The sequence below is a fragment of the Pezoporus flaviventris genome, unplaced genomic scaffold (genome assembly GCF_033815535.1).
Source record: "Pezoporus flaviventris isolate CSIRO_AGI_PZ_B2104156 unplaced genomic scaffold, CSIRO_AGI_Pfla_v1 ptg000025l, whole genome shotgun sequence".
In the NCBI taxonomy this organism is placed as follows: Eukaryota; Metazoa; Chordata; class Aves; order Psittaciformes; family Psittacidae; genus Pezoporus; species Pezoporus flaviventris.
The window spans coordinates 24,842,526-24,866,683 of record NW_026892573.1 but is presented as its reverse complement, the minus strand read 5'-3'; the positions used below and the strand labels follow the sequence as shown (position 1 = coordinate 24,866,683).

The following is a 24,158-nucleotide window of genomic DNA, read 5'->3' as shown; positions in this document are numbered from 1 at the left end:
TCTGTGGTTTCCATCCCCAGTACTCTGAAAACACTCGTTTTCCCTGTCACTGAAAGAGCGCAGCCTTTTACACAGCAGTAGCCGAGGTATCATGGGCAGCTGGCCACTGGGCAGATGATCATAAACCCAGAGGAGCAGTTTCATTCACTTTAGGTAGATTTTTCTTTCTTTTTCCTTTTCTTTTTTTTTTTTTTCTTTTGCTTTGTCTTTTTTCTTTGTCTTTACTTCTATGGGGTTGGTCAAACTATTCAGAGGTGGGTGCTCATTAGGGGGTTGTGATCTAAGGATCCGCATCCTTCTACCTTTCGTTAATCTCTTTTAAGAGACAATCTGCCCAGGTGAGGTGATCCTGAAGGGGTTTGGATGCCCCATACAGCTCCAGTAGAGACGGGAGGAGAACACCTTCCCCAGGCACCTTAGCAGCAATACCGATGACAGACATCCCAAAAAGGAGCAGTTCCCGTATCCTGCCACCTCTCTTCCTCCTCCGCTCACCTTGGTCCAGGCTGGCAGTGAAGAGGGACAGCTAACACCTTGCTGCAGGAGGTAAGCCTGACTTTGCAGCATCCCCCTTGGCAGCCCCGGGAACGCTTCTGCCTGCGTCAGCCAAAATCCCTGCCGGGGACCGTGCTGCAATGCAGCACGGCACACCCCGCCCGCCGAGCCCAGCTCAGCCCCGGCCGCCATGCGCTGCCCTCCTCCTCTTCCCAGCGAGCCCCGATGACTCCAGGTTGCTCGGCATTCCCTCCTGCGGGCACTTGGCGTGTGTCAGCGCAGCGCTGCGCACGTTCGGTTTCACAACGCGCCGGCTCCCCGCAGGGATCGGCTGTGGTTGCGCGTTTCGTTTCCCTCGCACGCTACGCCCGGATTCCAGACGCTCTCCGGCTTGGCTGCTGCATGGACTCAGAGCACAGGTCCCTTGCCGTACCCAGCGGAGGCAGACGGGGCTCCCCTGGGCTCCAGGAAGTGGACCATGAAGACTCCAGTTGTGTTTTTGCTTTGCATCTCGGTTTTCCCAGGCTTTTCCCAAGGCAGAGTGGTCGGAAGGGATGAAGCTGGCTTTGCTGAGTGTAACGTGTTCTTCCCTGGACAAGTCCCACCCGAAGGGTTTACACAGCCGTTCCACGTGAAAATCTGTCAGCAGTACAACAAAGAGCCACGCTTTGCAACCCTCTACAGCACTAAGGACAAAATCCCTCTTTATTCGGCTTTTAAGTACACAAAACCAGCCCAAAGCGAGAAGGAGAGCTGGCTGGTCGAACCGCAGGTAAGTCAGCTTTTCCGTGCCTGTAAAGCAAATGTTTCCTAGGGAACATTTTCCTCTGGGGTGAAGCTGGAGAGAGGATTTTGCAAAGGAGGTGGGAGCTCTGCTTGTTTAACTTATTTTGATAGGAATTTAATGCAAACAGAACTTATTTTTGTGCTTGGAACTGAGGAAACAAATAGTTCCTCGTCCCACAGGGCTTGTAATCATAGAACCATAGAATACTTGGGGTTGGAAAGGACCTTAAGGTCGTTTAGTTCCAATAAAAGCTGAGCGGCTGCTGCATGTGATATGCAATGCCAGGGAAGAGGAAAGTCTCTGACACCAGCTCATCACGGGCAGGAGCACTGCTGCTGGTGGGCAGCAGGGTTAACCGTCACAGTGTCAAGGGGAAGTTTGTTCTGTCGCCAGTGTGACTGCAGTGTTGATAAGAGTTCTTTCTGTGTTGATAGGAGTTCTTTAGCTTCGCTGCACAGGGATAAAGCATCAATTTGCGGTTCACCAAGTTGATGCTGCAGTTTTTGTTGTGTCCCTGTGGTGCAGACTCCCGTAGGGAAATGAGTTGCCCTATCCTGGAGTCAGAAGTGTGCGGTATAAAGTTAACTTTGCCAGAGTTTCAGTAGTTTTTGTCTCCCCTTGGCAAAACCTGGCAAGTTTAAGCAAGTCCTTCAAGCTGTTAAATTTCAGGGAAATGCTTAAAAAGTTGCTAGTGCCCTAAGGGAACAGGTACACTTCACCTCTCTTTTTCCTTCCTTTTCCCCTTGTTTTTCAGCAGTGGTCATGGGGAATTCTGTAGCAAACTTCAAGCTACCCCTATCTGCTGAGCTCAGGGAAGGCACTTTGTCAGGGCAGAGTGGCTGCAATATCAGAGCACTGCGTTGGGACCTCGGGTGCTGGATGCTGTGGGAGTCAAAGCTTACCCCTGTCCCAGGGGAATGACTGCCGTGATCATTTGCCTCCTTGTGTGGGGTGATGAGGTGCTAAGGCCACGAGGTTGCAGACAATAAAGATAGGAGATCATAGAATCAACTAGCTTGGAAAAGACCTTTAAGATCAAGTCCAACCTATTCCCTTTGTGCTTACACCTATGTGCATGCACATGGAGATGCAGAAACAGAGCAAGCAGAGAGAAATCACTGTAAACCACTCTCCTCAGGGCTGTCACATGCTGTTTTTGGGGTAGTGATGTCAGTGGTGAGGGCACCGTCCCGTCCCGTCCCCCCCCCCCGGGGTGCTGCCTCCTCAGGAATGTCTGCCTGAGGAGCAAATGCCAAATGTAGCACTGAGGCAGTAATTGGGTGAGGAGGGTGAGGAATGCCAGTGCCACCCACTGCCCATCGGCAGCTGGAAACAGCCAATTAATTCAGCAATTAGTGACAGGAAGGGCAGGCTGATGAGCAGGGAACTGACAGGACTCTCCCAGGCTCAGGGGTGGAAACCTGCTTTGCCAGAGGTTTCCTAGGGATTGAGAGCAAGTCCCTCAGGTGGCTTTCACCTCGTCTCGTTTTGGCTGTCTGAAAAGTTATGGGTTTGGCTCTGCAGCCTTAGAGAGAGGTGGAAAACTCTGGAGTTGCCTTTTCTGGGGGCAACATAAGGGGCTGCATGAATCACTTTGTGCTTTAGTTTGGTTGATGACTACCACAAGCCAGATGACCAAGGTGGGACTTGCATTGCCCAGCTATGTACAGTATAGCTACCTCTGAGCTGCTCTTGTCATCTTTCTTGGTAAACAGTAAGGACAAACAGGTACTTCTAGAGCCACCCATGTGACTGTCCTACCACAGAAACCTTGGTGTAAGAGGCACTGTGACACCTCCCTGAGAAACGAGTCCCACACTGAGGCTGGGTGAAATATTTCCACTGCAATCAAAGGTATAAGTGTGCCTGAGGCAGTAGCGAGGGCAGTGGGATGTTGAAGTTCACCTGGGATCCTAAGTACTAGTGTAGGGAAGGTGGGAGGTAACAGCGTCCTGCCTTGGTCCTATGACCAAACCTGATGGAAGCTGCCTTCCCTAATAACTGTGTGTTGCCGTACTTTAAATCCCTCTTATACTCTGCCTGGGAACTGCAACCCCTACTTTGTGAAACACATTGATATATGAGTTAGGTGCTCACATCCATACAGGTGCTCAGATGCATAATTCATTTCTACATCCCATGCAGCGAACGAGGTGTTTACCTGTCTGCTTGGATCTTGCCCTTGGCTGTTGCAGGTTGTTTGGACAGATGGCCTCACGGCTGACTCCCTGAATGAAGATGTGCTTTGAGAGTGACACAACCCAAAAGCTTTTTGAAGCAGTGAGGAAAGGTGGCTTCAATGCAGATTAGATGGAGTGCTGGCGGCAGCTTGGCTCTGGGGCTGAGCTGGGGGAGGCATGAAAACCTCAGTTACACAGGAGTCATTACAAACCATTACGTGAGTTATTATAAACACAACTGGGTGATGTCAGAGCCTTACACATGAGCAGCATTTTTATGATGTTCTTTTTTAATTGCACCTAAACATCCCCAATGGTATGTGCAAAAGCCTGCAGCTAAACAGGTAAACAGAGACATATTTTCCTGATAGGCACCTCAAGGTTTGCATGCATCAGCTCATAAAGAGAGAAAATTAAGTTTATACTATATGCTTCCTGCAGGCTGGGAATCTCTGCCATGGGGCAGAGCTGACCTGTCTTGGGTCTACATGTCCTTGTGGTATGGCAGCAATGCTATGGGAGAGAGAGGGCATGAGTGAGGGTGTCAGGCTTGGAAGGGCCATAGGATGGGGGGCAGTTCCCAGGCACAGCCTTGCATTGTGCCTGCTCTCCCCTCATGGTACTGCAGGGTTAAACACAGCGGGTGCATCGCTTGTCCTATGGCACAACACTATCATCTCATCAGAACAGGGAGAAGCAGCTGGGGGGGCAGGAAGGGACAGTGATTTTGTGGAACACATTGTCTGGCCTCCTCAGCCAGTTGCAGCATGTGAGTTTGGGGTGTCTGAGCAAGAAGAGCAGAATAAAGCAGAGGCAGAGCAGGATAAGTCATTTTAAGTGGTGTATTTAGAAAAACCTATGACTTGTGCATCAGCACATAGGGCTCACAGTGACCCTTCCAGTCCTGAAGCAGTAAGCATAAGATACTTCAAGAAACCTCCTTAGCAGGAGATGGGGGTAATGCAGCCCTCTGCAATGGCACTGTGACCAGCCTTGGTGCAGAGAGAGCCCAGGGCCAGGACCGCAGGGGTTTGGCTGATGAAGGAGGCCAGCCAGAGCTCAGTGATGGGTAGCTGCTGACACTTGCTGGCACTGGGCCTGTCACATTGACTCTCAGCACAGGCTGGCACAGAGCTGTGAGCAGGCGATGCAGCACTAAGGGGATACAAACACTGGGTGAGGTTGTAAGGAGACAGCTGGACATCTGCCCAAGTGCACTGCGGGATGGCCAAGGGACGAGGAAGAATGACCGGGGAGTGGTTCAAGGTAGACTATGAACTCTCTGCCACACGTCTCCAAAGTACATATTATATAACACAGTAAACAGTTTATAGGCCAGGAGCAAAGAGTGCAGGTTTAATTGGGCCAGCACAGTGCTGGGAGCTGAGGGCCACAGCCTCTGAAACAGAGACTACAGGAGGCACCAAGGCCAGAGACCGTCTGTCACTCCCGAGCTTGTACCAATACATTCACCCTCTCATTTGGGGAGGAAAATGACAACCATCTGGCACACCTCCAGTGCTGCTGCAGGCAGTGTCAACAGGGGTGAGTGAGGAGACAGTCCTGGCCACCCAGGAAAGAGCTGAGTGTGCCCTGCCATTTAGTGCTCCTGCTCCCACTGTGTGTTACCTCCCTGAGCATGGCTCTGTGCATGGCTCCAGGAAGAATTCCTGCTGCTGCAATTGCCACCTATGGCTCCGCAGCATGGGAATGGCAGACACAAGCAGCTAGCACAGATTCCATCAAGGACCTGCACTGATGGCATCCTCACCCATGTTATGCCAGGAGCTGTGCATTCATTAAGGATGAGGTTCAGACTACTAATGATGAGCTCTGAGAGAGCCCTGGGAGCTCTCTGCTGTGTCTGTGTTCAAGGCAGGCAAGTTGAGGTCACCTGCCATGGTGCCTGCCTTCATTCTGGCTTCCTACACAGTGGTGAGAGGCAAATGCCTTTGGTAGGTGTCTGATATACCATGGGGTTTTTCCTTCATGGTTTGAATTTGATAGTTCAGAGGGACTGAATTAAGGTGCCATAGGTGCTTGCATGAACTGAAGGTACCACCACCACAGGAGGTGAGAACAAGGCCCTAAACCAAGCATCTGTTGGTCTTAGAAACCTCTTTGCACAAGTTAGAGGCTTGGTGCACCGTGGCTGATGGGTTTCTGAGGCTGCGTTGCAGACCAGGCTGCAGAGCTGCAAGGATCCCTTGCAGCGTAAACTAATGTGTTCGGCAGGGCAGCAAAGTAGAGCATGTGTTCCTCTGGAGTGCCACAAGGAAAGCAAGGAGGGAGAGCAGGATGTGATCCAAGGCATAATGTGTAGTAGTAGCAGTCATAATGGAAAATATACTTAAAGGTCCATTTTACACGTTGCTATCTAAGAAGGCAAATTGCATCTGGTAACTCTTCTCTCTCCTATTTCAGATAGATGACCCAGAAAATGACCTGCAGGAGATGGTGCATGAAGCCGATATTGCTGGCACTGTGGCCAACCTTGGTGCAAACCAAGCCCTGACCTCAGACTATGTGGACTCTGGCTACGAGAGAGGACTGCTCAATCCCAGCCTACTCAATGAGGAGGATTTCCAGATGGCCACTTACACCCTCACAAATGCCGTCCCTCTGAGCCCCTCTGTGAGCAAAAGCTGGCACAGAGACATTGGGAAGGTAGTGGAGCAAGCTCTGGTCCCTCACTGCTCCGAGAAGGATCACCTGTATCTCCTTGCAGGGGCAATTCCTTCCAGAGCCCGGGTTAAAGGCAAGCTGTCGGTGCCAGAGACTCTGTGGCTGGCAGCCTGCTGTGATGCTGCAGACGGGTGGTCCCTGGGAATAGTGAAAAGCACGAATGATGACAACAGCTTGGCAGACCTCACAGTAAGAGAGCTGGAGAAGAAGCTTCTAACAGGAGTTCACTTGTTCAAGGGCAGCTGTGGGGAAGACAACCAGAGCCAGGAGAAAACAAGAGCAATACTGCAAGCTGTCGGTCAGGTCCGCTCTGGAGAGCAAGTGAGAGCAAGTGACAGCCAGGATGGCAAGGAGAGCGGGTTGGTGAGGAAAGTGGCTGGCATCATTGCTACCCCTTTCATCAAACTTGTGGAACTCCTCATCTATGTGCTTGTGGAGCTGGTGAAATACGTGTTCTATTTCCTGTGGCTTGTTATCAAGCGGGTTGGTGGTACAGTTCTGGATGGAGTCTGCAACCTGTGGAACGGGCTGGTGTCCTACCTTAAAAGCATCACCATGGTGCTCATCAGCATCCCTTATGATGTTGGGAGGGTCATCGTCAACATCTGCATGGGCTTCCTGCAAATTGTTGAAGATGTGGTGTCCCTCACCTACAGGATCCTGCGCATCCCCGTGGGGTTTGTCCTTCACCTCGCTGCTTTCCCTTACCACTCCATCTGTGCCATTCCCTCTGTCCTCAAAGACATGGCCAACGGGATTGGGGGCACCTTCTCCCTGGTCATCGATGCCACAGCCACCATTCTGCACGGCTTCTATTACCTGGCTTGTCACATAGTCAAACGCTTTGTCCCTAAAGTCTCCTCTGATGACTGATATGGATGAAAACCAAGGCTGCAAAGACATGGAGTAAAGGAGGGAGTGGGGCAATGCTTTAAGATACGTGGCCAAGCGCTGTCCATTTTGTTCTGGTATTTATTGTAGTGACATTAATAATAACAAACCAACTGGGGAGTAACAGGGAAGGCTGAAGTGACACTGCTGGTGGCCTCCACCACTGTAACTCATGTTCTGTCTCTTGTAAAGTGTTCTGGTTTCATTGGTGCAGGCCACAAACTTCATGTGATTTGCAGATCTCAAGATGCTTCCTCAGGTAGATGTGCGCTAAATGTGGTACAAGGTCATTTCTTTCCAGCTATGATAACACTGAACTCTAGGCACTGGAAGCGAGCTCTGCAGAGCCCATCCCTGCTAGGGAGGAGGTGGTGGTGAGGGTTTTAGTTATGGAGGGGTTTCCAGGGCCTGGAGAAAGGAAAAGAGGGAAAGGTACAAGGATTTGGGGATGGGAAACAGTGAGGAACAGGGAAGGATGGGGGCAAGGTCATGCTGTTGGTTGCACTGCTCACTGCACTGGGATTCCACTGGTGGAGGGGATGTGACTGGGTGTATCTCATAGTCCTCAGGCCTTTCCAGACAGCTGGAATCACATGAATCTTACTGTGAGGAAAGACCTGCTGCCTGTTATTTTGCATGGTGGGAAAACATCTTCCCTTAGCATAACCACGATCATCTTCCCCCAACTCTCCGGAGACCACTGAGGGTCTAAGCCCTGCAGCTTCAAGGCACAGCATTCCCTGAAGGTCTGAGACCCTGAATAAGCTCCAACAGCAGCATCCTGGCATTACGCTTTTGGCTTGGATCAGTTGCCACCTGCTCTGCCTCCCTTGGTTGCTGCCGACTCCCCAGGCATGCAGTGGTGTGTAGGTGTGCGAGGTCAGCATGAGATGATTGTGATGGTGATGGGTATCACCAAGGTGTCCTTCTGAGGCTGGGGAAGATGATCCTCCTGGGTGTCCCTCTAGGGCAGGAGAGAGCAGCTCTGCTCTTCCCAGCAGCCTGGGCTGGCAGCAGGGATGTCCTTGTAGGAAGGGGACATGGCAGGGAAGATGCATGGGGAGCTTGTGGGGGGATTTTGCTGCTTTCACATGAGGTGATTTGGTGTTTTCATAGCCCCCACCCAGAGGCAGAGCTGGAGCAGGGCAGGAGCCAGCCCCGAGCAGGCAGTCCCCTTAGACTAGAATCATAGAATCAGCTGGGTTGGAAAAGAACTTTAAGATCATTAAGTCCAACCTTTATCCCAGCACTGCCAAGACCACCACTAACCCATGGCACTGGGGCCTCATCTACATGGATTTTGAACACTTCCAGGGATGGTGACTCCACCGCTACCCTGGGCAGCCTGTTCCAATGCCTGAGCACCCTCCCTGTGAAGAAATTTTTCCCCATATCCAATCTAAATCTCCCCTGGTGCAGCTTGAGGCCATTTCCTTTTGTCCTATCGTTTGTTACTTGGGAGAAGAGACCAACACCCACCTCAGTACAACCTCCTGTCAGGCAGTTGTAGAGAGCAATGAGGTCCCCCCTGAGTCTCCTTTTCTCGAGTGTAAACAATCACCAAATCCTTTGGTGCTGTGCAGGGAGTGAAGCTGGTCAGAAGGATGTCAAGGAAGGTATTCCTGCCATCCAGAGAGGAAAGGCAGAGGGAATAGGACACTCGTGGTGAGTCGCTTGCACTTGAAGGTTTGGCAGCTCTCATAGAAGAGGCCTTTGCCACCTGTGAGAGAAAGAGAGGTCAGTGTGGCTGTTGCAGCTGCAGGAAACAGCATGGCCAAGCTCAGCCTGAGCCCCAGCATCAGCCTTTTGCTGGGCATTTCCCGCTGGTTTTGGATACCTGGAGGAGGAAAAGGGCAGTTTCACATCCTCTGTCTCCCCATGGGGACTGTGGACTGATCAGGGCTGCAGCACTGGTAAATACCCACCTGTAAGCCCACACACCTTTATGTTACAAGGAGATCCAACCCCTCTCCTGCGCTACTCATCCTCTCTGCTTGCTCTTCACTCCTTATCCTCTCTGCTTGCTCTTCGCTCCTTCCCCTCACTGGTGTGAGCCAGGACCCACACATCTGGAACACTGGAGCCAGGGAGCACAGGCGTCTGCAGGGGACCATCAGGGGTTTGCAGCTGGATGAGGGGCACAGGGACATCACTGCTGCCGGAGGAGGGCACAGGGGAGCTGCCTGCCCCAGGGCTCTGGACCTCTTGGTGCAGGAGGGAGACTCTTGGTCCCAGCAGTGTTTGCTCTGGCTGGGCTCCCGGAGGCATTCGGGAGTCCTACATACATGGGTCCTTCCCTTCACCTGCTCCTCCATCCCTCCCTCCACTGCCAGGTTGGTTTTGGACCCCTGATCTGCCATAGCATCCATAAGGAGTCCTAGGGGTGTGCAAGCTGGTGCTCCTGTCCCCACAGGGAACCCTGCAGTGCTGGGTTGGCCAGTCATGGGTTGAAGAAAGCCCAATTAACTCAACAGGGCAGCTTTGCCTCTCTGCCTCATGCTGCCTGCAGCAGGGCTGAGCTGGGGATAGGCAGATTTAGAGGGTAAAGGGGATTTGGTTGGTTCATGGTGGTGACAGAGTTGTTTCCTTAGCTTAGGGGCTGGGTTCAACACAACCAGGTGTGTGTGCATGTCCCAGAACAGCACACCCTGACCAGGAGGTACTCTGTTCAGCAGTGATGCTAATGGCATCAATGGAGATGCCAACAATGGGGTTGAAGTGGGGAGGTGGTGGTATGAGAAGGGGGCAGAGGATGACTCCTTGTCATGGACCACGGCTAGGTTGTGCAGAAAAGCCTCCTGCAAGCTTGGCTGTATTGGAAAGGAAAGGCAGCTTATGTGTGTCAATGTGGGTATAGTTGGGTGAGTTTAGTGGTGTTTTACAAGTCCCTCCTTCATGTTGGAGCTGTTGGTTTGGGCATTTCGGGTGCAAGAGGCAAGGTGTATGTTGCTCCTCCCAGCACACAGACAGCAGCCTGTGGATGCTCTCCAAACCAAACGATGCATCTCTGCTACTCACGTGCCTTCCCTGCTGCAGAACCAGATGTGGAGCTGGCTTCCACCACTTCAAGACTGTCCCAGCCCCGGCACTGCTCTCAGGCTACGTGGCAGCCACCAAGGCAGGGAAGCAGCCAGCTCAGGAGACACCAAGGTGGGGTGACCCAGCATCCGCAGCAGCCTCTGAGGGCACTTGTGGTGTCAGCAGCTCCCAAGCACTGTGCGGGAGGTGGCTGCCCCCACAGCTTCCTGTCTTGTGCCTTCTGCGTTATCTGTGCCCCATCTCGGCTGTGCAGTGGCTGGAGATGCACTTCTGGGGGGTCCTGCACCCAGAGCAGCTTCCCCACACCTGAACCCAGCAGCTTCCACATCCCAGCATCTCCAGGGCACCCCTGCTCGCAGTGACATGGAAGTTCGTGTGCTGAGATGCAGCAAAGCTGATGCACCTCAGGTCTGCATCCCCATCCCCATCACTACCCAGCCTAGCTTGGTGCTGCAACCACGTCTTCAGGCCAGCAGTGGACAGCCCTTGCGATCTAAGGGGCCGTGGCACTGTGGGATTTGGGCCGATGTGGAACAGTATCACTAACATTGTCTAAACATGCTCTGATTCCAAACCTGCACGGGGCATTGTGATCCTGTGCTGCATGTCTGAGCAGGCAATGGGAACTGTGCCTCAAGCACTGAGCAATCATCGCAGAACAAGCAACATCCTGCTACAAACTTAACCATTGTTTGAGGTTATTCGTATCCGGGCATGGTTTATGGCTTCTGAGCTTTGCTCTGTCCTTGGAAACAAATGGCTTCTACAAAATAAAGGTTACTTTTCCAAAGAGGGGCTGTTATCACGTTCCTGTCACCGCTGCAAACAAGATAATGCAACCTGGGGTGCCCTGACTAATCAGGAAAGAACCAGTGGCACAGTTGTTCTTTGTTACAGCTTGACATCTGATATTAATGGTCCCTTTGTGCTTTAAAACACCTTTCCTCTCAGGGTGCTGTGAAAGTCATTTCATTAAGCTACAGAGTGTGCAGGTAAAAGCTGAGGGGTAGCAGGTAGGGAATGCAGCTCTGTGTGTGCCAGAAGAGAGGGGAGAGGGGTTGCTTTACTCTGGTGAGATGCACCCGGGGTGCAGCACGATGGCTGGTGTGGATACAGAGAAATCACATCCCAACAGGATGATTGCTCGCAGCTGACAGGGACAAACTCCCTCTTGTGATGCTCTTCCCTTGGCTGGTCTTAGCACAACTTCTTTAGAGGGAGAGCAGGCGCTCCCTAAACGTGGCCACATTCCTCCAGTGACAGCATAGGGGTCCTGGGATGAGTAAACCAGATGTTGGCATCTGCATTTTGCACGTACCTCTCTTTGGTTCCAGTGTCCCTCTGAGGTCTGCAGGAGCTGGCGGGGCACTGGCACAGGTTGCCCAGAGAAGCTGTGGATGTCCCATCACGGCAGTGATTAAGATCACGTTGGATGGGGCTCTGAGCAACCTGGTCACCAGACACTTAGACACCGGAGTCTGTGTGCACCTCGAGGTGTCCCTTATCTCTGCTGTATTCACCCTTGGGCTGAGCACCAATAACAGCAACCCCAGCAGCATGGCCCCTTGGTCACAGCCCTGGGCTCAGGTCCTCTGGGTCACCGCTCTTCTCCCATTGCAGGCTTTGGAGCTGCTCACCTCCATCACCAGCTCCGTGCCTCCTACCAGCCAGGGAGCTGCTCCAGCAGGGCAGGGACCGGAGCCATGCTTGGCCATAGGTTATCTCTCCAGCTTAGTCAGTGCCAGTAAATGGAAAAGGTACTGGAGGGTAAACAGCAGTGTGATTTATCTAACAAATCATAATCCAGCCTGGCCAGGAGGCCTGGTGAGCTGTGTCTAGGTGGGGTTCAGCATAGGACCATTCCTCTTCACTGCACAGCCTCCCATGCTGTTGGATTTATGTTGATTTGGAGATGTATCTCACACTGGGTAACATCTGCCATTGATTTCCACAGAGCTGTTGTTTCCAGCCAAGCAGAAAGGCTGCAGGCTTCCCAGCGATGCTAGTGTTACAGCTGGCTGGAATTCCTCCAAGGAAATCTATCCCATCAGAACAGGGTGATTTATCAAACAGGGCTCCTTCTGTGGCAATCTGCTGTTTCCAGTGGAAAAGGTTTTCCAGGTCCAGGCTGGAACAAGGAGAGAATCATCCAAGAGCAGCCCAGGGGCTGGGCTAGAGGTTTGGACATGGATATCCAGCACCCTCTCCTGCCTGAAGCCGGCCTGGCATGTGAAAGTGGCTGTATCCATCCCAGAGGAGCGCTCTCACAGCCACGGCCCATCTTACCGTATGTCTCATTTTGCCCCATTCGTAAGGGTGAAAATAAACTGTTTCCTTCCCAGAACTACTGGATCTGTGACCATTTCCTGGGAGGCAGAAAGCCGTTTTCCACTGAGCCAGCAGCAAAGCTGTTGAAGCCACTAAGCTGAAGCAGTGGCTTCAAGTTTCTCATCTTTATTAATAACTCGATGTTTTAAACCAATTTAACATGGAGGAGAATGGACATTTGGAGCAGATGTCACTGTGTGGTTACTGCTGTGATACTGAGGGTCCTGCCAAGCCTCCCAGTGTCTGCTGGTAGGAGATGGTCATGGACCAAAGCCAGGAGCTGCAGCAGGGATGCAGGATGATGGCGATGGGCAGGAGAGGAACAATGGGAGCTCATCACTGGGGGGAGAAGAGCAGCAGATGGACAGGGTGTTTCAGACTTGATGTAAGGAAGAGGTTTCTTACAATGAGGGTGGTGAGGACTGGCACAGGCTGCCCAGGGAGGTGGTGGATGCCCCATCCCATGAAACATCCAAGGCCAGGCTGGACGGGCTCTGAGCAATCAGATCTAGTTGAAGGTGTCCCTGCTCATTGCAGGGGGTTGGAACTGGATGATCTTCAAAGGTCCCTTCAAGCCAATCCATTCTGTGATTCTATGAAATCAAGTGGCCTGTAGGTAAATGGTGAACAGGGAGGCTGAGAAGTGGTCTCTGCATGGCCCTGACACCAACAAGCTGCTGAGACAAGTGGAGCAGCTCCAGAGGGATGATACAATAGACCCAGGGGGACTTCGCTCTCTGGATTTATGCTCCCCAAGCATGGGCATGTGAAATCCCTTCTCTGCAGCGCTGGACTCCCTCCATCCAGTATAAATATCTCACATGCCTTTCACTCGGGCACCTCAGCTGGATGCCTAAAGCTGGGGCCAATGGAGCTTAATTGGGGCTGGTGGATGAGGGTGCTTGTCCCACCCAGGTGAATGTACAGGTGGGGTCTTTCCCACAGCCACTTGGAAAGCTCTTGGATCACCAAGTCCACCCATGCAGGTGGCAATGATACCAGGGGCTGATGCAGAGAGGTGCGGGTGATCCCTGAGGCTCACCATCCCACCAGGAGAAAGGGTGACAATTCCAGTGCTCGGTGGCATTGAGGACTAGGGACCAGGCGCTCAGGCTCCACGGATGGAGGATGGTTTTGTCCATCCCCACATGCCACGAATCATATCCGCAGGCCCAGTCAGAGGGAGGTTTGGGAACCCGGTACCTGTCCTTCATGCCTATCATGAGGCTATTCCAGTCCCACTCTTTCTCCATCACATCCCCAGCCATGAGCAGATGCAGGTGCTCAGCATCAAGCACATTCCTGCTGGCACTGCTGGGACACAGCGCTGAGGTTCTGGGCCACTGTGATGGGGGTGATTTGCACTCAGGTCTACAAATAGAGCTGGTAACGATGCCTCAGCTGAGCCACTTCTGCTCCTGGGTTTGTTTTTTTCTGTAAAAATGGCATTTTCTTACTTTGTTTTCCTCTTCCAGCAGGAAAAGCTGAAAGGAAAAATCCCCTCGGGGTTGGCTTTAATCTCATAGAAACGTTTTCAGCTGATCTTTCCCGTATCACTGTGCTGTACTGCAGATGGCAGCTGCAGTTTAATGCCCTGCGAGCAGCACGCTGCACTCCAGCCATGTTTGCCCTGATGTGCATGGTGGAGGTGGGTCAGGCTTCCCCAGAGCACGGCTCTGGGTGGCTGTCACCCTCTGCTGGAGTCTCCCCATCTCCCCCCATGGTTGCCCAGGAGGGATTAGCAAGGGGATTCAGCAACCTTGAGTAAAGGCGTGTGCTCAGGCAGCATCACCTCCCAGCCCTGTGCGATGCGGAGGAGGGGTTACTTCAGCAGGAAACACAAATCCAGTGATTATCTTCCTACACACCGAAATGCCTGCAAAAAATGGATGGTATTTACACGAACCCATTAGCATGATGCTATTTATAACATCTATAGACTGGATCTTCAGAGCCTCTGCTGTGCTGTCCACGGGGGCCCATCGGATTGCTCTGTCATGGTCCAATTAAAAGCTACTGGGGACAGTTTGGATGCTCCCACATGGTCTGTCATTGGGCTGATGCAGCACAGGGAGTTCAAACCAAGCCTCTTGCTGGTGGGTACACTTCAGCAGCCATTAATGCAAACGCTTGGTAAGGAGGATTTGCTCGGGGCCCTCTATGGGGTCTAGGGCTTGTCTCTGCTTCTTCCCAGTGCCATGGCCTGAGGGGATGTGGGGGAGAGGCCAAGGAGACCCCAGCACAAGCTGAAATCCAACCTTACAGGTGAGGCTTGCTCGAGCCATGGCTGGGCACCCGGGCTGCCCTTGTGGTAGCAATCACTGCTGCAGCCACCCTGCTGGAGCTCCTGCATCCAGGAGGCTGGGGATGGCCACGCTCTCGGGTGATGCCGGCCACGGAGCACACCAGGGTCAGCCCAGCCAGGTTTCCCCAGGGACATGCTGCAGTGCCGGCCTGCACACCCTCAACCTGGGCATGGGCTTTTCCCAGATCCCATGGGGATCACCTATGGGATGGAGGGGGGTCCTGCAGCCAGGTGGGCACAGGAGCATCCCTGTGACACGGTCCCTGGTCTGCCACTGCCCTTTGGGTTCTGTACTCCTTTGGCACTGGGCTGGGTTTCGAACAGAGCCAGAGGCAGCAGAGCTGGAGAGCCCTGAGGACAATGGCTGGAGTTATCATCACCACATACAGTGCGTTTGGCATTCTGGGAACCAGGCAGGGAGGGGAGGATGGTGTATGGTAAACCCAAGGTCCCTGGGGAGTGCAGCTGCCCCCCACTCGTGCTGGTCCCCCATTGAGCACTCAGACCATGCAATAGGGGAAGGTGCAGGGACCCAATTCAGGGCTGGGCTCACCTGAGGTCACATTTGGTGCCAGGGAGGGACTTTTTACAAGGGCCTGCAGTGACAGGACAAGGGGAATGGCTTTAAACTGACAGAGGGGAGACTGAGCTTAGATCTTAAGCAGAAATTTTTCCCTGTGAGGGTGCTGAGGTGCTGGCACAGGGTGCCCAGAGCAGCTGTGGCTGCCCCATCCCTGGCAGTGTTCAAGGCCAGGTTGGACAGGGCTTGGAGCACCCTGCTCTAGTGGAAGGTGTCCCTGCCCGTGGCAGGGGGTTGGAACTGGGTGAGCTTTAAGGTCCCTTCCAACCCAAACCAGTCTGGGGTTCTATAACACACCCAAACACCCCAGGTCTGTGGCTTGTGTAAGCTACTTTTGTCTCTTTGGAAGGGAGATGAGCAACTCTCCCAGGACAACCTCCTTGGTCATCCCCAGCCCTTTGCCACCTTCCCTGGGGCAGGATGGGCAGAGGGCAGAACTGCAGGTGCTTAGGGGTACTTTGGCTTCAAGATCAGCTTGGCACTGCCCCAAGCCAGCACCCTCAGCACACACTTCTGCTCTCCTTCGCATGGTTTTAGGGCTCTCACCCCTGGAAGTGGGAGCAGCTCCTGGTCCATCCCATCATGAATGGCCTGCCCAGATCAGATTTCCAAGGGGAAGGTGACTAGCCCCGTATCAAGAGTGAACATTGTGATGCCCATCACCCCATTCCTCATCACTAACTGGTGATGCCCTTAGGCAAGCGCTATCCATTTTCCAGGACCTATGTTCACATAGATTAAATAGAATTACTATCTATTACCTATCTATAAATAGGTCAAACAATCTATACAGGACATGGGCATGGAGGGGAAGGACGCTTCCAGGACTGGATCTCCCCCCAAACCACAGGATGTTGTGCTCCGGAGATGTGCTCCCCAGCGCATGCCAAATGACAGCTCCAAGAGCAGACAGGTTTTATCCATTTTATTTAACCAATGAAATTCCTACTGATAACAATGAAAGTAATTTCAGCAAGTATAAATGCGATACAGTTTTAAACAAACCCCATTGTTCCGTACCTATAAATAGATTTTTCAAAACCTCATAAAAAGTGCAGATTTATGAATTGCTGTTAAAATGTTAATACACGATTCCTTTGTTTAAAAATGCATTTTTTTTGTCTCTTAACTCACCAAAAAAAAAAAAAGAAAAAAATTAAAAAAAAAAAAAAAAAAAGAGTTCCTTCTGCATCTTTCAGATAAATTCAAGTCGGGTAACTTAAAAACTAACACAAGTCACACACAAAGAGAAAATCCATCCCGCCAGGTCAGCCCGTTCTCTGGGAACAGAAAGGAATCCAACAAAGAAAACCCCAACCAGCAATAACAGAACAAGTAACTGGTAAAAGCTGCTGTGGAGAACCCGCAGGGAGCTCCTAGCAGCTGCCTCACCTTGCAGCAAACCCTCTAGGACAGTATGGGGTCTGCAGCGTGTCTCCGGAGCTCAGGGCAGGCAGGACGGGAGGCCTGCGGGATGCTGGAGGGACCGTGGTACCCATGGAGCCACCTCGCTTCCAGGGGGTGGGATGGAGCAGCAGGACCAGAGCTTTGTCCTTAATCCTCCATCCTGGAACACCTCTGGGGCCGTGGCAGAGGAGGCAAGAAGCTGGGTACAACCGACCCCATGTCAGAGGGGGGAGATGCAATGAAATGCCAACCCCTGGGCACTGCCTTGCCACAGCCCCTCTGACCCACAGCTGCCCATGGGGAGCCGATGCCGCTCCTTATCACACCATGCCGGGCTCTGCATACAGCAAATGAGGGCTAACGCTTGCACTCAGAGAGGCTCGGAAGCTTTCGGGCTGCAGAAAGGCCATGCCCATGTTTTCGGAGCGGCGGCTGGTCCGTCCATCCCTCCAGACACCAGCAAGGCTCATGTGCCCCTCATGCACAGTGAGCAGACCATGCCAGTGGTGGGATTATGGGCACAGGGGATGAAACACTCCCAGATCTCAGCCTGCCCCACGTTTGGGTCCAAATGTGTTTAAACACAGGGCGGCCACGCAGCTCGGACCATGATTTTGCAAAGAGCGGCTCTGCTCACCCAGGGTCTGCTGGAGCACCTCCCTGTATCTACAGTGGTATTTTATCTACAGCAGGGTCTGTTTAGCAAGAGCAGTTTAAAGTGGCTATGTTTATCAAGTTTGCTACTTTATGAATTCAAAAAACATCAACAAAACGAGAAATAAACCAAACCCCAACAACTATAAATACAAAGACTCTCACACACCAGACACTTGCAGCCTGCGTGACTCATAAACCGCATCAATATTCTGTTAAAAAGCTTATTCTACTTAAAACTATACATAGTACAAGAGACTTGAAGGGTGGCAGTCGTGTCTGGGCACGCTGCCTGCGCCAGGGTGGCCCACAGTCAGGTGCTTCCTAAAGAATCAAGGAGTTACAGTAACACGGCACAGGACTGCAAAGCCGATCACAGCTTCTGCTTACACCGCATACAAAGTACCAAGGGGAACACGAAAAAGAACTGGTGTTAATACTGATGGATTAAAGAGTAACTATAAGGATCAAAACAGACGTTCACAGCATGCTACATATATTGCTCACAAACTCTTTTTTTTTGTTGTTTTTCTCTAAAAAAAAAAAAGGAAAAAAGGCTAATACAAAACAAGGTGTTGGCAGTCTGATTCTCAGTTAGGTTGGATATAGAAAGAGAAAAGCATATACATTCATCGTGTGGCTTTCCAGCAAAAGGAGAAAAGGGTAAAACCGAGAGATTTCAAGTTTACAAAGTTCCTGTTTCTTTTATAAGCTACGGTTTATATCCAGTTCCAGGTCACAGTCGTGAAAGGATTCCTGACTGCGTTGCCTTGTCGAGTCCAAGGGCTGTAGCCTAATTGGGATTGTTTTCCCCCTAAAAGCCAGTATCTCCTGCAGCCACTTGGGCATGCGGTGGCTGGGCTGGAGGGAGGAGGCTTGGGTCTGGTGGCACGACATGAGTGTGAAATGGGCAATGAGGAAGAGTTCTGGACTGTGGGTGCTTGGACCTGCTGCTGCTGCTGCCCCCCAGGGCCCTGAGCTGGAGACACAACGCTTGGGGGTTCACCCATCTGGTGGGGGCAAGAAGATGCAGTTCAACAGCAGCATGTTTTTCTTGGGCAGAAGCGAACGGTTCCCTTCCCCTGCTCCATCTGTGGAGCAAGGAAAGGGTCCCAGCTCTTGTCCTACATAAGCCCTTTGGACACCTCGGATTGAGGCATCTCCCACCGTCTCTAAGCAGAGAGAAGCTCAGGAATCTCTCAGACACACTGGTCAAATTTCTCCAACTGGCCAACGTGTCAGCTCCTCCTGCACTGGTTGCGTCCCCTCATGGGTGCCTGTGGTCTCTACTTTCTGATGCTGACAGCATGGCTCGCTCCCCACCATCAGTGTATTAACTGGCGTCTTCAATACCACCTCTAACTACTGTCGAGAACAAAAGCAGAACTCAGGTTTCTATTTTCCACGAGCCCTGGTGATACTCAGTACCTGTAGGAACACCCAACCCTGCCTATGTCTCCAGCAGCCACTCCATGGAGTGCATCTGGATTTATCCCATAGGTAAGTGAAAAACCCAAATCCACTTGTTCTGGAGGCTGGCTGCAGGGCACCCAAGAAGCTGCCTGTCACAAGAGGACCTCATATCCCCCATTATATGTCCCCCAAAGAAACCTGCATGGCTGAACAGCTCAAGCATGGGGAGTCTTGCCAAAGAAAGCATTCCTTACTGGATTCACTGGATTATCACTGTAACTCCAGAGATGGGACCTAACATGCTACTGGCAAATGCTACCTAGATGCTGTAAGCAAGTACTGACTGTCATCCTTTTGAACCAGATTTGGAATTTTCCTGTCCAGAAATAACCTAATACAACAATTGAGTGTTTCTGAACATGCGAAAGTCCCTCTGAACTCAAATGGCAATAGAGGAACCTAGCATTGTTTTACAAGGCTAAGGCTCGGAGGCTGCCCCTGCATGATTGCGAGGGGTTGTGAGCTGGGAAGAAAGGAAGCACTTGATGCAGGATGCCAGGTTGGAAAATGACAACTTTTTCCCCTTTTGAGCAGCAGAAGGATTAAATGTCTGCAAAAGAGAGCTGACGCAAGTTGTGGGAGCAGCAGCATGACCACATGCCAGGAAACATGCTCTAAGGGATGCATTAACACTGATCAAGATGCTCCTAAAGTTTCCTCATGCTACTGTGCTCTCTCCATCTCCCATACCTGTGATCTATGCAGTAAGGATGAAAAGCTAAATTCAGTTTCATTTGGAGATAAACATTCTCAGTTCCCAAATGTGGAAAAGCTGGTGGGTGCACCTCTTCTGACAAACTCAGTGCTGGGGGACATGAGGGAGAATAAATCTGGAGTTCATATAGTGAAAATTGACACTTCTGTCCAGCTCTTGGAATGATCGCTTACAGCAAACCAACTCTTACAGCTTTATATTCAGATTGGCTCTGGGAAGGTTCACTTACAATGAATCCACTCCTTTCTCCCTTTATTTTGTGCAACATCACCCCTTACTTACGGGAGAAGGATCCAAACCTCTAAGGAAATTAACTGAACACTTGAAATCAAGATTTGGAGTATTTCTTTTTACCCCAAACTTTTTAGTCTGGGTACAAGCTACCAAGTATCCACTTGCTACCACCAGTAACTCTTCTAAATCCAATCCAGCTCTTCTAAAAGGGAGTCCGAACTGTGGAACATGAGCCTGAAATGCATGCCTATGTTCATGGAAAACACACATGCATGAGAAACATTGAGAACCTGTTCTACAAGAGCAGCAGCTTACAGTCTAACTGCTTTGGGAAAGATTTCTCTAAGCCTATATTAAGTCCCCAAAATAACCCATTTCATTAACCATCAATCACTGTGAATCACGTGGGTCTGCTACACATTATTCCTTTAATCTCTATGGAAACTGATTTTATGCTGTTGGATTTAGGTGACTAAGTATCTTTAAAAACCTGACTCAAAAATGCAAGTGGGCACCTTGTAGAATTTTGCTAAGTGCTTAAATTCCCATTGAAATTTAGGCAACTCCTGCTTTTTCCACATCCCATGAAAATATCTATGAGTATCACTATGAACAAAAATACTTTGAGGAATCTGGAGCTTTGACTTTGTGCACTCAAGTAACAGAGAAGCAAAATGTTTTCCTTTTTGTTCTGTTCTGATCTGTTCTATGTTTATAGAGACTTATAATTGTTTACAACCACCGATTTTCCTGTCCTTAAGGTTTTTTTATACCTAGGAAGAGCTGAGAGGGGCAATTCTTTAATTCTTACAGCTGAAAGTACATCCTTTTCATTGCAATGAAGGCTTGAAGACAAAGAATTTATGTTTCAGTTTAGTCTTGATGAAAATAAATCCATCTACAGCTCACCAAAATTGTCTCAGGGTACCACAATGCTGGCTTTAGTGGCTATCTGCACAAACTGTTCCCTAGTTTAAAATGGTTTCTATTCCTGTCTGATGCCACTCTTGTGATGTTCAGCTGCAGGTGGAGTGTTCTGGGAAATGCAAATGCTTTCTCCAATCAGCATCTTTTCCATTTCTCTTCATTAGCAAAAAAACGGAGCAATTTCAGCAAGAATGTATCTGTCCCAGCACAGAGTTTGAAGTGATTCTGCAATAATAAGAAGCTGTCCATGCTCAAAACCTCTGTTCCCTACTTAAAAGCATTCCCTGTGTAGCTGGTTCATTTGTGCCTACCAAGCTTTCTCTTCTGTAGACAGGAGACTGTACACTTGTTTTTATGTTGGTCCTGGCTGGCATTTTGTGGACTAACATTAATGCTGGTAAATACCAATTCCAATAAAGGAACACAGAGGACAAGTATCTACATTTGCAATGATTACGGTACCCATAAGGATAATATTGATAAACAAAGTGTAAAGATTCACATTCACGAGTGCTTTCAAAATGCAGAAACATCCAAGAACACTTGCACATTGAAATTTGGCACAGTGTGAGCCTAAAGCGTGCATAAAGTGTATGGCAGAGTTGTCTGACTTTAAACACCTATTCTGAACAAACACCTACTCAAAATCATAAATCTGAGTATAAAAACTAGGCTATAAATTGTTACACTGTAAATGCAATACTTGGGGGAAAAAAAAAGCCACGTGGAAAACATTTCCAGACGTTTCAAGTTTGCATTTAATGTTAAAAAGAGAGAGAAATAGCAAACTAGTTGCACAATGACATTTCCTATAGCGGAATGCCTTGCAGGCCATATACGACGTGATATGGCACCTTAAAGAAAGAAGAAATCACTGGTTTACTATAAATTTCATGAAGCAATCCATTGATGGCTTCTGTATTTCAAATCTGCTCATGTACTTTGCTCAGAAGGCATTTGAGCTGGCAAGTATGTATCATAAGGAAAGAAGTAAAGGCACTCATGTTTCCAAATGTAAAATTCAATCTACTCTAAGAGTCTTTGCTTTTCTGAAGGGAAACTAAGCCATCATATTAGTTAACCAAACCAAGTTTCACATCCTTTCCAGAGCTCAACTGTGCTTCTTGAGAACTACTTGACTTCTCAAAGCAAAGGGATTTAAAGTAGTACTGTACAGTTCCCATCACTTGAGGAAAACTAAAAGTATTGCATGAAAACTTCTCTCAGCAGAACTGTTTTATGCACAAAAGCCATTAGGTACGGCCACTACACTCAGAGGAGGGAGCAAAAAGGATCATAACAACTTAGGAAGTTAACCTAAGTTCATATATATGAGCATCTCAGTACTTGTGAGAAATCTTTGCAGTTAGCTATGCAAGATAAATAAATGTGATGTTTTACCCAACGCTCTCTCTGATGCTCTCTATTGGGTAGTTTGATAAACAGCCAACGTCGCATAAAAAAACCCCCATAATTACTGATTTCTTCCTCAAAAGGTTTTCACATGCAGAGTCTGCAGTCTGAAAGTGCAGGAAAGTGTACAATCATTTAGCTTTCCAATCTGGAACAGACAGATAAAGCGAAAAAACCAACATGTGGAGTCACAGCAAGGTTCAGGAAAAGGGAAGAAAAGAGAGAACTGACTTTAGGAGCATTCTGGTCCATGATTTTGTCAATGAGAAGTGTTAGAATATGAACAGTAGGTTTTTAAACTATTCTGCAATCACCGATGAAAAAAATCCGGTATTAACTTGTACAGTCCAATGGCACATTAAAAATAAACCTATCCAGTTAGTTTTGAATGTATGCAGCAGAAATAAAGGTCACCCTCCTCAAAGAAATATGAAAAGCCCAAACCAACAGACGGAAGCTGAAGCGGTGACAACTTGCATCCTACGGGGTAAGTTTAAGCATCTCTTTAGGCACTTCACTGGTTCATTAAATGCAATACAAAATAAAGCTATAAATATCAACATTTTGTGCTCTTAGAAATTAGTTGAAAGCAACAGAAAACAGCACAAAAGTGTGTGACATTTTTGGCAGCTTATTTCTTCCCTTCCCCAATATTACTGGTTGTCCAAGAATGCTTTGTTTTGGGGATGCTTTGGCATCTCAGTATCAGGTTGTCTGAAGCCATAAAAGCTAAAACAAAACTGCTAGGCCTTAGACAATAAAGAAATTTGGTTTTAAAATTTCTTTATGGCTATGTAAGAAGGACACTTTAGCAGTGGCATGATAGGGAAAAAAGCTTGCTTTCCTTTTAAATATTGCACTTTTCTTTTGTTCACTCACACTAATGCATAGAAACTTCTTTAAGTATTAAAATTTCATGCTATGAAAAAGTTATGGGAAATAAATTTCTACACATCCAATATGAAAGAACAGATATGCTAGCCTTCCTTTACTTTTCCTTAGGTAGAACATTGAGAAAGAAGAGAGTGCAAAAAAACCCACCACCCTGTTTTTGGTCAGCCTGTGTATTAACTTTATAGGTGCCAACTAAACAAATTGCAGCATGTGATGAACATGGATATTGTAAGGACAACTGAGGGTGACTGTCAGTAAAAGAAGGTTATGCATGATTGAAACACAGTAAGTGTGGCTGAAATGGGAAATCGTGAGGCCTCTTCTCTTGGGAAGGGGCACGACAAAGCAGATGAATTTTGCACTTCAGTAGCATGCTGTAGGATTTATCATGATTCATTTCACATTATAGTGTGCTCAATGTTCGCATCCACATCTCGCATCACCTTCAATTGCTGTAGTAAGACAGTGACTGGCAAGCCATCTCCAGGAGACACAGGAGAATCCAGTGGGCAATTCAATGCAACTCAGCCCGTGTGTCTCCATTACAAGTCACGATGTGGTGGTGTGTTCTCAGGACAGGCAGAACCCATCTCCTGCTGGACTCCACTAATCTGAAAAATGATTGCTTGGAAAAAGAAGTCTCTAAGCACTTCACTCCGGTGCTTAAAGAACAAAGCGCTAGGATTGGATATAACAAAACCAGTTTCAGGATCCTGACCACTGCGCAGAAATCCAGCCGGCAACAATGCAGAGTAGTGCTCCTCAGTGTTACTTTTGTTATCATTAGTAATGTTAAGCATCAAGAAAAATAAAACACGTCATTGCACATTACAGCCGCCAAGAAGCACGGCTAAACTTTGACACTAGAGAATTGAATAACCTGATGCTACATCACAAACAGCTTCTGGTGTGTATCTATTTCAAAAGGTCTTTACATACTCAGTAAAACTCCTTTACTCCTGCTCAGCGGATGCTTCAGGTTAAGTGACGAGTTATGGCACGAAGGGCATACAGAAGTTCCGCTTGCATACGAGCTTCCATTAGAAGCAGATTGACATGAACCTGTTAGAAATTAAACCAGCCATTTAGTTCGCCTCTCAATGCATCATTATTTATTCGTTCAGGCTAAAATGTATAGACTTTAGTAAAGT

The 24,158-nt window shown here is 49.4% G+C and overlaps 2 protein-coding genes across 3 annotated transcripts in view; one reads left to right on the top strand and one right to left on the bottom strand.

The window, feature by feature from the left end:
* The first annotated feature begins 460 nt into the window (after positions 1-460).
* On the top strand, positions 461-7,265 carry ENDOD1 (endonuclease domain containing 1). The gene is made up of 2 exons (XM_061457861.1): positions 461-1,267; positions 5,887-7,265. Exons 1-2 carry the CDS (start codon positions 974-976, stop codon positions 7,018-7,020), a joined length of 1,428 nt encoding a protein of 475 aa, XP_061313845.1. The 5' UTR covers positions 461-973; the 3' UTR covers positions 7,021-7,265.
* An 8,935-nt stretch (positions 7,266-16,200) lies between these two features.
* The window catches only part of SESN3 (sestrin 3), a 43,245-nt gene continuing 35,287 nt past the window's right edge, over positions 16,201-24,158 (bottom strand). For both annotated transcript variants that reach the window (XM_061457858.1, XM_061457859.1), the window contains exon 10: positions 16,201-24,069. In XM_061457858.1, the coding sequence (XP_061313842.1) occupies positions 23,983-24,069 (87 nt within the window). In that variant the 3' untranslated portion in view covers positions 16,201-23,982. The remainder of the gene's footprint in view (positions 24,070-24,158) is intronic.